The sequence below is a fragment of the Suncus etruscus genome, chromosome 13 (genome assembly GCF_024139225.1).
Source record: "Suncus etruscus isolate mSunEtr1 chromosome 13, mSunEtr1.pri.cur, whole genome shotgun sequence".
NCBI classification, from domain to species: Eukaryota; Metazoa; Chordata; class Mammalia; order Eulipotyphla; family Soricidae; genus Suncus; species Suncus etruscus.
In genome coordinates, this window is record NC_064860.1 from 30,749,286 (window position 1) to 30,764,657 (window position 15,372).

The 15,372-nt window shown below is 34.4% G+C and overlaps 1 protein-coding gene across 1 annotated transcript in view; it reads right to left on the reverse strand.

Annotated features, from left to right (window-relative positions):
• STXBP5L (syntaxin binding protein 5L) overlaps positions 1-15,372 on the reverse strand; it is a 323,518-nt gene that overhangs the window by 179,943 nt on the left and 128,203 nt on the right. Inside the window, exon 9 of the mRNA XM_049785948.1 lies at positions 14,077-14,200. Within this exon, the coding sequence (XP_049641905.1) occupies positions 14,077-14,200 (124 nt within the window). The remainder of the gene's footprint in view (positions 1-14,076; positions 14,201-15,372) is intronic.

Here is a 15,372-nt window from a genome sequence, read left to right on the forward strand (position 1 = left end):
AAGTCTATGATAAGCTCAACAGAAACAACTTAAGAATCATTGGAGTCCCAGAGACTCAGGAAGAAAATCTCCGGGAAGAATCAACAGTCAAGAACATCATTAAAGAGAAACTACCAGAGATAATGAATACATGTGATCAAATCCTGCATGCCCGAAGAGTGCCAACTAAAAGAGACCCCAGAAAAAACACCCCAAGACACATCCTAGTCACAATGATGAATCCCATAGATAGAGACAGAATTCTGAAAGCAGCAAGATCGAAAAGAGAAATTACATTTAAGGGAACATCTTTGAGATTTACTGCAGACCTGTCACCAGAAACACTCAAGGCCAGAAGGCAGTGGTGGGACATAGTGACAAAACTCAATGAAATAAATGCTTCGCCTAGAATACTGCACCCAGCAAAACTCACTTTTAGGTTTGAAGGAACAATACATAGTTTCACAGACAAACAACAGCTCAAAAACTTCACAGACTCAAAACCATTCTTAAAAGAAAAACTGAACGGCATACTTTAAGACAAAGCTTACCAACAGACACACCAAACTTTAATATAAAGATGGCACTAACTCCCAGGACAATTCTTTCTCTCAATGTCAATGGACTAAATGCACCAGTTAAGAGACACAGAGTGGCTAAATGGATCAAAAAACTCAATCCAACCTTCTGCTGCCTACAAGAAACGCACCTGAATAGTCAGAACAAACATAGACTCAAAATAAAAGGCTGGAGGAAAATCATCCAAGCAAACAACACCCAAAAAAAAGCAGGAGTGGCCATATTAATATCAGATGATGCAAACTTTATACTTAGGAAAGTAGTAAGGGACAAAGATGGACATTTTGTATTAATCAAGGGATATGTACAGCAGGAAGAAATCACCCTCCTAAACATATATGCACCGAATGAGGGGCCAGCAAAATATTTAATACAACTGTTGACAAATCTGAAAAATAATATCAATAACAACACAATAATTGTGGGAGACCTCAACACGGCATTGTCAACACTAGACAGGTCAACCAGACTGAAACCCAACAAAAATATACTAGACCTGAGGAGAGAAATGGAAGTAAGAGGCCTAGTAGATATATACAGGACACTCCACCCCCAGAGGCCTGGATACACATTTTTCTCTAATGTACATGGGACATTCTCTAGGATAGACTACATGTTAGCACACAAAACATATCTCCATAATATCAAGAGGATAGAAATTTTGCAGGCTGCCTTTGCTGACCACAAAGCCCTGAAATTATATATAAACTACAAAGGGACACAGAAGAAAAATTTTAACACCTGGAAGTTAAATAGCCTCATACTGAATAATCAGTGGGTCCGAGATGAAATCAAAGAGGAAATCAAAACCTTCCTGAAAACAAATGACAATGGAGAAACAATTTATCAGAACCTATGGGACACAGCAAAAGCAGTACTGAGAGGAAAATTTATAGCTTTGCAAGCACACATCAGGAAAGAAGAAGGGGCATACCTGAATAGCTTAATGACGCAGCTAATAGAATTAGAAAGTGCTCAACAAAAGGATCCAAAAATAGGGAGGCAGAAGGAAATAACAAAGCTGAGAGCAGAAATCAATGAAGTGGAAACCAGAAAAACCATCCAAAAGATCAACGAAAGCAGAAGTTGGTTCTTTGAAAAAATAAACAAGATTGATAGACCACTGGCAAAACTAACAAAGAAAGAAAGAGAGAGAAACTTGATAACTCGTATTAGGAATGAAAAAGGAGAGATCACTACTGATATGGTAGAGATTCAAAGGGTAATCAGAAACTACTTTGAGAAACTCTATGCCACTAAAAATGAAAACCTGGCAGAAATGGATAAATTTTTGGAATCTTATAATCTTCCACGATTGAATGAAGAGGATGTAGCATATCTAAACACACCCATTACTATTGAGGAAATTAAGAAAGTAATCAAATGTCTGCCCAAAAACAAAAGCCCAGGCCCAGATGGATTTACTAATGAATTCTTTCAAACCTTTCAAGAGGAACTACTACCAATCCTGGCAAGACTCTTTCATGAAATTGAAAAAACAGGAAAACTTCCAAATAGCTTTTATGAAGCCAACATTACCTTGATACCTAAACCAGACAGAGATGCTACGAAAAAAGAAAATTACAGACCAATATCGCTGATGAATGCAGATGCAAAGATCTTCAACAAAATCCTGGCAAATAGGATTCAATGCCTCATTAAGAAGATCATCCACTACGATCAAGTAGGTTTCATTCCAGGAATGCAAGGCTGGTTTAACATCCGTAAATCTATCAACATAATACACAACATCAACAGCAAGAAAAATAAAAATCACATGATCATATCAATCGACGCAGAGAAAGCATTTGACAAGGTCCAACACCCATTCTTGATCAAAACTCTCAGCAAGATGGGAATGGAGGGAACCTTTCTCAATATAGTTAAGGCCATCTACCACAAGCCAGAGGCAAATATTGTCCTCAATGGAGAAAAACTGAAAGCCTTTCCTCTAAATTCTGGCACAAGACAAGGCTGTCCTCTCTCACCACTCCTATTCAACATAGCACTGGACGTACTCGCTATAGCGATTAGGCAAGAAAAGGATATCAAGGGAATCCAGATAGGAAAGGAAGAAGTCAAGCTCTCACTGTTTGCAGATGACATGATACTCTACTTAGAAAACCCCAAAGACTCTATCAAAAAGCTTCTAGAAACAATAGACTCATATAGCAAGGTGGCAGGCTACAAAATTAACACACAAAAATCAATGGCCTTCCTATACACCAATACTAATAAGGAAGAAATGGACATTAAGAAAACAACTCCATTCACTATAGTGTCACACAAACTCAAATATCTTGGAATCAACTTGACTAAAAATGTGAAGGACCTATACAAGGAAAACTATAAAACTCTGCTCCAAGAAATAAGAGAGGACACGCGGAAATGGAAGCATATACCCTGCTCATGGATTGGCAGGATTAACATCATTAAAATGGCAATACTCCCCAAAGCACTGTACAGATTTAATGCGATCCCCCTAAAGATACCCATGACATTCTTCAAAGAAGTGGACCAGGCACTTTTGAAATTTATTTGGAACAATAAACACCCTCGAATAGCTAAAGCAATCATTGGGAAAAAGAATATGGGAGGAATTACTTTCCCCAACTTTAAACTTTACTACAAAGCAATAGTTATCAAAACAGCATGGTATTGGAATAAAGACAGGCCCTCAGATCAGTGGAATAAGCTTGAATACTCAGAGAATGTTCCCCAGACATACAATCATCTAATTTTTGATAAAGGAGCAAAAAATCCTAAATGGAACAAAGAAAGCCTCTTCAACAAGTGGTGTTGGCAAAACTGGGTAGCCACTTGCAAAAAATTGAACTTAGACCCCCAGCTAACATCATGTACGAAGGTAAAATCCAAATGGATTAAAGACCTCGATATCAGCCCCAAAACCATAAGATATATAGAACAATACGTAGGTAAAACACTCCAGGACATTGAGGCTAAAGGCATCTTCAAGGAAGAAACTGCACTCTCCAAGCAAGTGAAAGCAGAAATTAACAGATGGGAATATATTAAGCTGAGAAGCTTCTGCACCTCAAAGGAAATAGTGCCCAAGATACAAGAGCCACCCACTGAGTGGGAGAAACTATTCACCCAATACCCATCAGGTAAGGGGCTAATCTCCAAAATATATAAGGCACTGATAGAACTTTACAAGAAAAAAACATCTAATCCCATCAAAAAATGGGGAGAAGAAATGAACAGACACTTTGACAAAGAAGAAATACAGATGGCCAAAAGACACGTGAAAAAGTGCTCCACATCACTAATCATCAGGGAGATGCAAATCAAAACAACGATGAGATACCACCTCACACCCCAGAGAATGGCACACATCACAAAGAATGAGAATAAACAGTGTTGGCGGGGATGTGGGGAGAAAGGAACTCTTATCCACTGCTGGTGGGAATGCTGTCTAGTTCAACCTTTATGGAAAGCGATATGGAGATTCCTCCAAAAACTGGAAATCGAGCTCCCATACGATCCAGCTATACCACTCCTAGGAATATACCCTAGGAACACAAAAATACAATACAAAAACCCCTTCATTACACCTATATTCATTGCAGCTCTATTTACCATAGCAAGACTCTGGAAACAACCAAGATGCCCTTCAACAGACGAATGGCTAAAGAAACTGTGGTACATATACACAATGGAATATTATGCAGCTGTCAGGAGAGATGAAGTCATGAAATTTTCCTATACATGGATGTACACGGAATCTATTATGCTGAGTGAAATAAGTCAGAGAGAGAGAGAAAAACGCAGAATGGTCTCACTCATCTATGGGTTTTAAGAAAAATGAAAGACATTCTTGTAATAATAACTTTCAGACACAAAAGAGAAAAGAGCTGGAAGTTCCAGCTCACCTCAGGAAGCTCATCACAAAGAGTGATGAGTTTAGTTGGATAAATAACTACATTTTGAACTGTCCTAATAATGAGAATGTATGAGGGAAATTGAGAACCTGTTTAGAGTACAGGCGGGGGTCGGGTGGGGAGGAGGGAGACTTGGGACATTGGTGATGGGAATATTGCACTGGTGATGGGTGGTGTTAAAAAAAAAAAAAGAAAAAGTATAAAAGATGCACTACAATTTAGGATTAACTGGAAAAAAAAATCTGATAATTAAGCTTCTTCGATAACCAGCAACCCTTCTTCTCAGAATATGTCCCAAGGCCCCCCACCAAAAAAACTGGAGAAAAGACATTTGCATCCTGAAATAACTGGCAGCACTAGCCACAATAATTAAAGTTTGAAAACAACCCAAGTGTCCAAAAATAGATGATTGGAAAAAAAATGTTGTTAAATATTGTGTAATATGGGATAGCAGGTCCTAAAACCAGGGTATCAATATGCTGATAGGCAAACACCCTATGGGTTAGTGAGGGAGGAATCTTTCTCGTAGAAGCAGATTCATGGGTGGTAGGTAATAGTGGGGGGTTATTAGTGGAGTTTAGTGGACATTGGTAAAGGGATCAAAAAAAAAATTAACCAAACCAATATATTCATTAATTTTATATGTAGGAGCTAGTTATTTTTATATCAATACATACAAATTTGATACTAATTTTACTTGTGAAAAATTGTTTAATAAATTAATGTTTGATTTTATTTTCAACTCCAAAAATTAATATGTAAGCTGAAGTCTTTCAGTTTATCTTCACTGCATACCAATAATTAAGTAATTAAGATAATTAGCATGTTAAGCCCATTAATAATTGTATTTATTTCAACTCTATAATTAGAATACTGTACTAAGTTGTAGGCTATAAAAATAATGAATCACCAATAGTTCAAAATCTACAATATTAAAACAAATACAAAAACGATAGTAATCACATAAGTAACTGAATGATAATGTTATAGAAGTTAAAAAATATGTTATTTTGTACTAGAAGACTTTCTAGATGTCCACAAAAGTTTTTCTATGAAGTTTTATGGAGCATGTAAAGACAATATTACAATATGAACATGTAAGAAATGACATAAAGGCAGAATGTACCTAGTGATCAATAGATAATTAATAGTCCAATTTGTATATATTAAAATAGTTATGTAAAGAAATAACATAATTTTTAAAAGACAGCTAAACAATGACAATCTTAAAATTAACTTTAAATTACAGTTAGTAAAAAATACTATTGGAAGCTTCAACTTAGGAACTATTGGATGTAAATGAATGTTTCAGAAATTCTAACATTGATTTGTTGAATATAGCAATATTGATTGTGTGAGATGTTATCCAGAAAAAATACATTATTATAACAGTACAAAAAAGCAGAGAGAAAATTAATAAAGATAAATAAACAGTATTAAATAAATATGAAATACTATTAGAGACACCAACATATGCATAATGGGTAGAATAGCAAAGAATAAAAATCAGAAGCAAATTTAAAGAAATAATAGCTCAGAACTTGAAATAAAACATTATCTACACACATAAGGAACTCTGTGTAGGATTAAAAGAAATTCTGTGTAGGATAATAAGGAATTCTGTTTAAGATTAAAAACAAAGATATACTCTAAGAACGTCACAACAAAAACATTTAGAACCTGAAAGAAAATATTGAAACCCACAACTGAAGATCCCCAATAAGATAAGAGATGAAGAGCAGAAGTCTTCCATATTCCACAAAGGCACCTAGGGGAGAGTAAATGAACATGCAAGGAGTCTATAGTTATTCCCATGACAGTATGCTTCAAAGGGGGAGAAACCCTGTATCTATTAGGCCAAGGGAATTCTCTTTCTAATGTCCCCAATATTTACTGTACCTATGCAGGAAAAAAAAACAGAATAAAAATTTTTTTATTTATTTATCTATTTTTTTATTTTTTATTGAATATGTTTTTTATTTATCTATTTTTTATTTCTTTGTTTTGGTCTGAATATTGAAGTTGTTGTCTCCATTTTTTTTCCTTTTTGTGCTCTGTTATGGTTTTATTTCAGGATCATGGTTATTATGTGGTGCTTGTCTTTATTGCTGTAGTGCTCACTGGATTTTTTTATTTGATATTTACTTTTGTATTGTTGTGATGTCTCACTTTTTTTTCCCTTTCCTCTCTCAAACTGAGGTTCAGAGCTTCTAGAAGGACTCTGCCCATTTTCGGCTTATTTGATTTTTACCCCCATTTTATTGCTTTTCTTTTCTTCAAACAAAGCCACATAACTTGAACTATCTAGTCCCGCCTCTCAAACAGAGGGGGAAATAATGGAAGGTACCAAGACCAGACAGTTGTATGATCACTAAGTAGTAAGCTAGACACAGATGGGACCACTTATACTGGCAGCCCGGGGGGTGAGGATGGGGGATATGGGATGCAGGATGGGAATGGGGGTAGAGGGAGGACAACTTTGGGGATGGGAATTCCTCTGATTCAATGTTAATATGTACCTAAAATATTATTGTGAAAGATATGTAAGCCACTTTAGTCAAAATAAAAATTATAATAAAAAATAAATTTATAATAAAAATAAAAAATAATAAAAAAATTATAATAAAAAAGATAATTTTTAGAAACAGAGCAAAAATAATAGTATGATAAAAAGTGGTGAAAATGAGAAAAATGCTTAACCTAGAATCTTATGTTCAACAAAATTATCTTCTAAAAACAAATGTAAAATAAAGTGTTTTCAGATATGAAAAATCCGTTATTTTCCAAATTTAAAGTTCTTAGTTAAATTCTTTGACAAAAATATGCTAAAGAAGTTCTTCAAACTTAAAGCCATCTGAATGTAAAATGTAAAAATTTTGAATGTAAAAATGTAAAATGTAAAAATTTGAATGTAAAAAATTCAAAAATTTGAATGTAAAATGTAAAAATTTGAATGTAAAAAATTCAAAAATATGTTTTGATAATTATATTGTACATTTTTAAGTCCTAGAGTATTCACTAAAACAATTTAAAATTCAAAGGAGATATACTAGAAATTATTTACTTAACACTGAAAAAGGAGAACTGGAAAAAATATAGGATATAGAGCAATATTCTACTCAACAAATTGCATATTTCTCACAGTTAGCCATGTCATATGGAAAATGGTCAGAGAAGAAAGAGTAAAAACCCTAGCCTTACTCCATCAGCATCTTCCAAGGAATCTAACTACAAAACTTCATCCCCCCTTAGGGCCAGAACCAGAATACAGGAGGTAATGCACTTAAATAGGGCCAAACTCGGTTCAATCTTTAAAATCTCATATGGTCCCCTGAGCACTGCCAGGAGTAAGTCCTGAATGCGGAGCCATGAGTAAACTCTGAGCATTGTTAGGTGTAGCTAAAAAAAAAAAAAAACTGCTCACTCTGGCACATAAAGAGCACTAGAAAATCAATGAGATAACACATAGAAGCCCACCAAGTTCAATGAGTGCCAAGAACATTACACCAACAGTAAATTCTTGGATATCCTTAGTGACATTAAGATGAGAATGTTAGACAAGCATTCACTCCACCTACTGGTTTGTGTATCTGAGGTCTATACTTGGATTGTTGAGGATGTGATCTGTACTTCCTTACATAAATCTTTTTTATCAATGTAATTTTAGAATGGTATTAATTAATTGATAAAGTAACTTCTCTTGTCTTTCCAAATTAGGAACATTATATTTTTGTTTTCATTTTCATTTTCTTTTCATTTCAGATCTTTTACTGAAAACCTTGGGTTGTTAGTACAGTCAAACACCTTTTCTGTTTAATTTTTATAGTATTAGTAAAGTGACATTTCAACGTTCTTAAATCTTTAGCTAAGGTGATTCAAGTACAATATTTGTCAGTATACATATGATGTCTTTTGGGGGCTGAATTCATAGTAATTTTTTATAAATGTAGTATAATTCTAATGTTAACCAGTAAATATAATCTTATAAGATTATCTGAAGTGATATTTCTATATTTTGAAAGAATGTTATAAATGTTTCCTACTTTTTAATGTATTCTAAAAATTTACTCATAGAGAAACTGATCATTGAGCAGGGAGCCAGAAATAAGCTCTGAGCACCACTAGATATGGTAAAAAAAAAATACAGTAGTTGAATTGAAAAAAATATAGAGGGGATTCAGTGGAAAAATAATAAGACAATGATCAGATTAGTGACTGGAAGATATGTAAGGGAAAAAAACTAAAAAGAGAGGAGAATAAGCAAATAAAAATTAAAAAAAAAAGAAATAAGATATGTATGGTACATCATCTAAAGAAATAACATTTGTATAATAGGAGTACAGAAAAGATGATAAAATATAAGGGAAAAGTATCTGAGTTGAAGACAACTAAAAACCTTTAAATTATGAGAAAAGATAGAGATAGCCAAGTTCAGGAAGCTCAGAGTCCAAACAAAATAAAATTAAATAAATAAAAACAGGAAATATTATAATTAAAAAAACAAAAGACAAATATATAATCTTCTGCAAGCAGCAAAAGAAAAGCAAGTTTTCATGTAAAAGAAACCCCTATAAGACTCAACAGATCTGTCATCTGAATTTTACAGGGAAGATAAGAATGGTATAATGTATACAAAGTAGTAACAAATCTCCAGCTACAATAACTAAAAAGTAAAGAAAAAACCAATTATCTGTGATCAAATATTAAAGAAGGAAAGTAAGAATAGATACCAGACTATAAATAACTGTGCACTAATTTGGATAACACAGAAGTAGGAGAATCTTCAGAATCTTGAAACATACCAAGTTTAAGTCTGGAGAAAAAGAACATCTCAACAGGCCAACTATAAGTAAGAAAATAGAAAAAGCAATCAAAAGTCTCTTTGCAAACAAAAACCAACATCTCAACTTACCAAACATTCAAAGATGATCTTATTTATTATTAAAATCTCCCAGAAAAATGAACATTCATTCTTTCTGATAATTAATAGTTACTTTGAGTTCCCTTATCATATACACAAAAAAATCAGAGACCAATGTTTCTGATAAACATAGAAGTGAAAATACTCAACACTACCTAAGTGAACCAAATTCAACAATACATTAAATGAGCTATACATCATGATCACGCGATTAAGTCCAGGGATAGAAGAATGGCTCAACAAATATGACAAACCAATCAATTAATATAATACACAACATCAATAAAAGGAATCCAAAAAACTCTTTGAGACATTAAATCAATAAAGTTTCTAATTATAAAATAATTATACTGAAATCTGCCGTAATTTTATATGAAGATAAACTATAAAACAAATAACACTATTTATAATGGTATCAAAGATTGCAAAATCAATTTATGTGAGGAGGTAAAAGATTAAGTTTAGTTGAAAACTAAAGTCACTAAAATAACTTTAAAATATCCCAAAGAATTAGATCTATGTTCATGAATTGAAAGAATATTGTTAAAATGCAGCCTATCCAAAGAATTATAAGATTCAATGCAATCCTTATAAAAATATCAATGGAAATATATAAGTTATAGAAGAATATTACTAAAGCTTATATGGGACAACAAAACCAATGAATGGCAAAGAAATTCAGAAGAAAAAGGAAAAGGAACAGGCCCTAAATGAACTACTCAAAGAGCAATTACACAAATCAAACAACAACCACCCTACACAATATAATGGCACAACAGCTTTTCTGTTAATCATTTCTTTAAATTGCAATAGACAAAACTCTCCCAGCAAAAGGCACAGAGTAGTGGGTTAGATCAAAAAACAAAACTCAGACATTTTCTGCCTGCAGGAAATACATTCAAAAGTTCAGGATAGACACAGGCTCAGAGTAAAACGATGAAAAATAATTATACAAGCCACTTGAAAGCCAAAGAGAGAGAGAGAGAGAGAGAGAGAGAGAGAGAGAGAGAGAGAGAGAGAGAGAGAGAGAGAGAGAAAAGAGCTGATACAGCCATATGCATATCAGAACAAAGTGCATTCAACCTCAAGAAAGTACTTAGACACTACTCATTGATCAGGGTAACAATAGACCAAGAACTACTAGCTCTGATCAACATCTATGCACCAAATGTAGACCCAGCAAAAATATGTAAGGCTTTTGCTCACTAACTTAGAGAAACATATGGATGGAAACATAATAGTAGAGGGAAATTTCAACACCCCACTATCACCATTAGATAGACACACCAGGCAGAACACTGGCAAAGACATAAGAGCTCTAAATGAGAAACTAGAAGAACTAAGACTAATAAATGCTTACAGGACCTTTTATCCTCAAAAAGTGTAATTCACATTCTTCTCGAAATGAACATGGAATTTTCTCCAGGATAAATCACATTTAAGACACAAATCTAATCTACATAAACTCACAAACGTCAGAATTATACCAATCACCCTATGAGACCACAGTGCCACAGAGATCAAGATTGACTATGAAAAGAGGATGTGGAGGAAATCTAACACCTGGAGACTAAACAACATGCTGCTAAACAACTGGATCAAAGAGGAAATAAAAGAATAAATAAATTCCTTGAAACTAAGAATAATAAAGAAACAAATTGTCAAAAGCTATGGGACACAGCAAAAGTAGTAATTAGGGGGAAACTCATAGCAATACAGGCTTATATTAGCAAAGAAAAAAAGACAAAATCTATGATATAAAGGGACACCTTAAATATCTGGAAAACCAACAGCAAAGGAACCCAAACACAAGCAGAAGAAAAGAAATAATAAAAACCAAGGCAGAAATCAACAATATAGAAACAGAAACCAAACAAAACAAAGAATTAATGAAACCAAGATCTTTTTTAGAATAAACAACATAGACAAATACCAGCAAGACTCACAAGAAAAAAATGAAAAAATACTAAATAAATAGGATCAGAAATGAGAAGTTAGAGATTACAACAGAAACCCAAGAAATCCAAGGCATCATGAGCGATTATTATGAACTGTATTCAGATAAACTAGAGAGCCTAAAAGAAATGGACAGATTTCTAGAAAAAAAATATCTCCAGATACTTAATAAGGAGGAAGTGGAAAGTTTAAACAGGCTAATCACAAGTAAGGAAATTTCAACAGTAATTATGAAACTCCCCCAAGATAAAAAGTCCAAGACTAGATAGGTTTACAGGTGAATTTTATGAATCATTCTATTGCCAAACTCAGTAGAAAATATTTTATGTGGTTGGTACGAATGAGGAGCTTAAAGGTTACCCCGGGCTTGCCCCATTTCCCACCCAGCTCCGGAGGGAGGGTTTGGGTGGGGGCTTTGAACTTCCGGGCTTCCAGCTCTTGAAGGATTTCTTTCCTTCCTGAGAGTCGGAAGTTTTTGCCAGCATGGGGTTGGCAGGCCTCCACCATGCTAAAGGTCTTGTTAACCAGGCCTAGGAGGGGTGCAAGACTTGGATCACCCCAGCACCTTTCCACCTCCTTCATCAGGAACTTCAGGGCTTCCCCTGGGTCACATGCTTGGGCAAGCCAGTGAGGTGGGTCCCAAAGAGGAGCTTACAGGTTACCCCCAGGCTTGTCCCATTTCCCACCCAGCTCCAGAGGGAGGGTTTGGGTAGGGGCTTTGAACTTCCAGGCTTCCAGCTCTTGAAGGATCTCTTTCCTTCCTGGGAGCCGAGAGTTTTTGCCAGCATGGGGAATGGCAACAAAAGGTTTTGGCTTCAGGAAGTCCCAGGCAAGTCTTTACTAACTCTGTCCATTGTGAAATCACGCAGAGGCTAGCACCCCCGCGCAGAACGTATAGACAAATATTTGGATATCATTGGGTTTAATCTGTTTGTCATATTCAGAATGCCACCCAGAAGCTCATTTTATTCCTTTACTCCCTCATGCCCACCTCCTATTACCCCACATTTAACCATTCTTTTTGTACTAATGATTTTTGTTTTGGCCAATGTGGATTGCATATCTTTCACAGTAATGTTTTGGGGTGAGTCTGAAGCTTCAGCAGGCAACACAGGGACCAAATGGCTCCATGCGGTAGGCTTTTTGGCCAAGTTTAGGGGAAGATGCAGCCTCAGCTGACCCCCACAGCCTTCTCTCTCCTTCCTGGTCCCCAGGGTTATCCTGGCCACCTGCTCAGGATCCCAGCAAGTGGGTTCCAGCGAGGAGCAGTATAAAGAAGACGCCAGGCTTTCTAGTTCCTGCAGGGGTTGGGGAGGGGACTGATGAACTTCAAGCTTCCAGCAATTAGGAAGCAAACACCACTCGAGGAGTCGGAAGCTTCAGCAGGCAACACGGGGAGGACATGGCTCCATGCGCTCTTCGCTTGGCCAAATCACAGACCAAAGTGGTGTCTCAGAAACAACACCCTTCCTCTCGAAAATGTTTTATGTGACATAAATCAACAAGAATTTAATCTAATTGATGTGGTATGAGAGATAAAAGTACTCATGTTTTCAACAACTTATGGCCACAATTTATCTCTTTCAACAAAGAAACAATTATTATATCTGTTTTATAGTATATTACAAAACTCAAAACTAAAAAAATTTATAATATGTACAAAGTTGTACATGAGAGTAGCAGTATATCTAGTTAGTCCAAAAATCTTGTATAAAAGTAAACTGTTGGGAATTATAGAAGTAAAGAGAAAATTTATGACTAAATCATATCACACCATTTGCAACAAAAAAACTAACATTTGTAGCATGGGGAATGAAGAAATCTACAAAAGAAACAATTAAAACTGAGTAGAATGTATAGGAAATGCCAATACAATGACATTTCACAATGATATTATTTTAATAAAGCATCTAAATTGTACCTCAGTAAAGCAGCTGTTTTTCATGTTCTAATAATTAAATATTTTTAAATGACAGACTAATTTAATATAGAAAAATTTCACCCTATCATTTATAAGTCACCTATTATAAAAACATATACATTATTATCTAATGAGACCATAAATACTCAGGAAATAAGATGAAATGTATTTAGTTAATGGGTTGATTCCTTATACTAATAATCAATGTGTGATATAAGTATGCAACTCAGATCATCACCAATATTCTCAGAAATAATGAAGACATCTGAATAAAATATACTCATATATTCGAAGTCATTTTCTGATTAGTAATGTAGGTAGATCCAACATAAATTATAAATTATAAGATAAATATAACCTATACTTTAACTATAAGTCTTCATAATTTAGCTGCATTTAAATAGCAGAAATAAAAGTAAGTGAGAGAATCTACTATATATAAAAATATATATGTATGAAGTAAAATAGAAATTAGGTCCAAAAGTTAGACCTATACTGTATTATCTACTTAACCCCTAAAGCTAGCCAAACTCCTATAGCACCTCTTGTATTTTACATAAATCAATCACCCATTATCCAATTTGTGACTATTCAATTTAGGTCTCTATTTTAGCTTATAAAACAGAAAAGTGGGTGAAAAAGAAGGAAATTATAGAAAGTTTGGTGTATAATATGGGGATCAGGAGGAGATATTCAGAGATTATCCGAAGTTAGAAACCATGCACATCACCAGTTTCCACCAACACACTGATATTATCTTTTTTACTCCACTATATCTAGCAGCTTATGTATTTATTTTTTGAAGGCATCCATCTTACCATGTGGAATTGTGGTCTGGAAAGGACGACTTGCATTTTTCAGGTTCCATAAAGTCAAGCTGCCATCTGAATGGCTGCACATGAACTGTTTGCCTTCATGATGCCAATCAATTGAATGAATAGCCTAATGAAATAACAATTAAAAAGAAGTAGGGGGAAAAGGTGATATATCATTCTCTTTTCCAATGGAAAAAATTCTAACAAAATTATTATAGAAATAAAACAGTAGCATGTGATTTTTTCGAATTCAAATTATATTATCTTCCAACCCACTGTACAGAGGATAAAAATGTAATAAAAAAAAGAAAACAAATTCTTAGATATCATTAAGTCCTAGAATTTTTATTGTATGTAAATCTGATGTTCCCAAAGCCTATATTTACAAAGAAATAAAAATAAAGTTACCAAGTTAAGAAAAGGTCTAGTTCCACTTAAAAAAATTTAAAAAAATTGTCTAAAGACTATCATTTGATGGTTTATGACATGTTATATTACATTGCAAACACTTTATATATATTGTATCATTCATATAAAAAAGTACTAATAGTTTCTAAATGGTGAAGTAGAAAGATTGAGATACTTATTCAAATTATATTACTTTTACCAAATTACAAAATCCACTTTCTTAATGATTTTTTATATTGCCTTTAACAAACACTATTTAAAGCAAGAAAGGCTTAATATTGAACAAAATCATTGTGTGTGTGGAAACCCGATGCTCCCACCTTCCAGGTGTGACGTTTTTTCCTCAGATTAAAGGCTTAATTAGAAAGGAATAAACCTCTCTTTCCCTTTTGTTTTCTGGAGCTCCGGGAAACTGCTTGGATTGTCTGCCGGCTAATAAGAGTGTATGGTAACACGGGGAACTCTTTCAAAACCTTTTCTCATTACATGCATGTGTGTGAATTATTTTCCAGATCGCCTTAAGACTGCAGGCCCGCAACTCGCCAGTGTTCCAAAATTAGAACCTGAAGGATTAATTCAATAGTGACAAGGATCTAACCCAGAATTTTATACATGTTAGGCATATGGTCTGTTACTTGAGACACATTGCTGACCCCTGAAAGCTTTTTTTTTTTTTTTTTAAATTTCTGGGCAATACCCAGTGATGCTCAAGAGTTATCCCTGGCTCTGAATTCAGGAATCACTCCTGGTAGTGTTCTGGGACCATATGGGATGCTGAAGATCAAACCCAGGTCATATACATGCAAGGCAAATAAATGCCCTTATTATTGCTGTAGGTCTGGTCCCATACCTGAAAGTTTTTTATATTTTCAGATTTTTCAGTTTGAATTA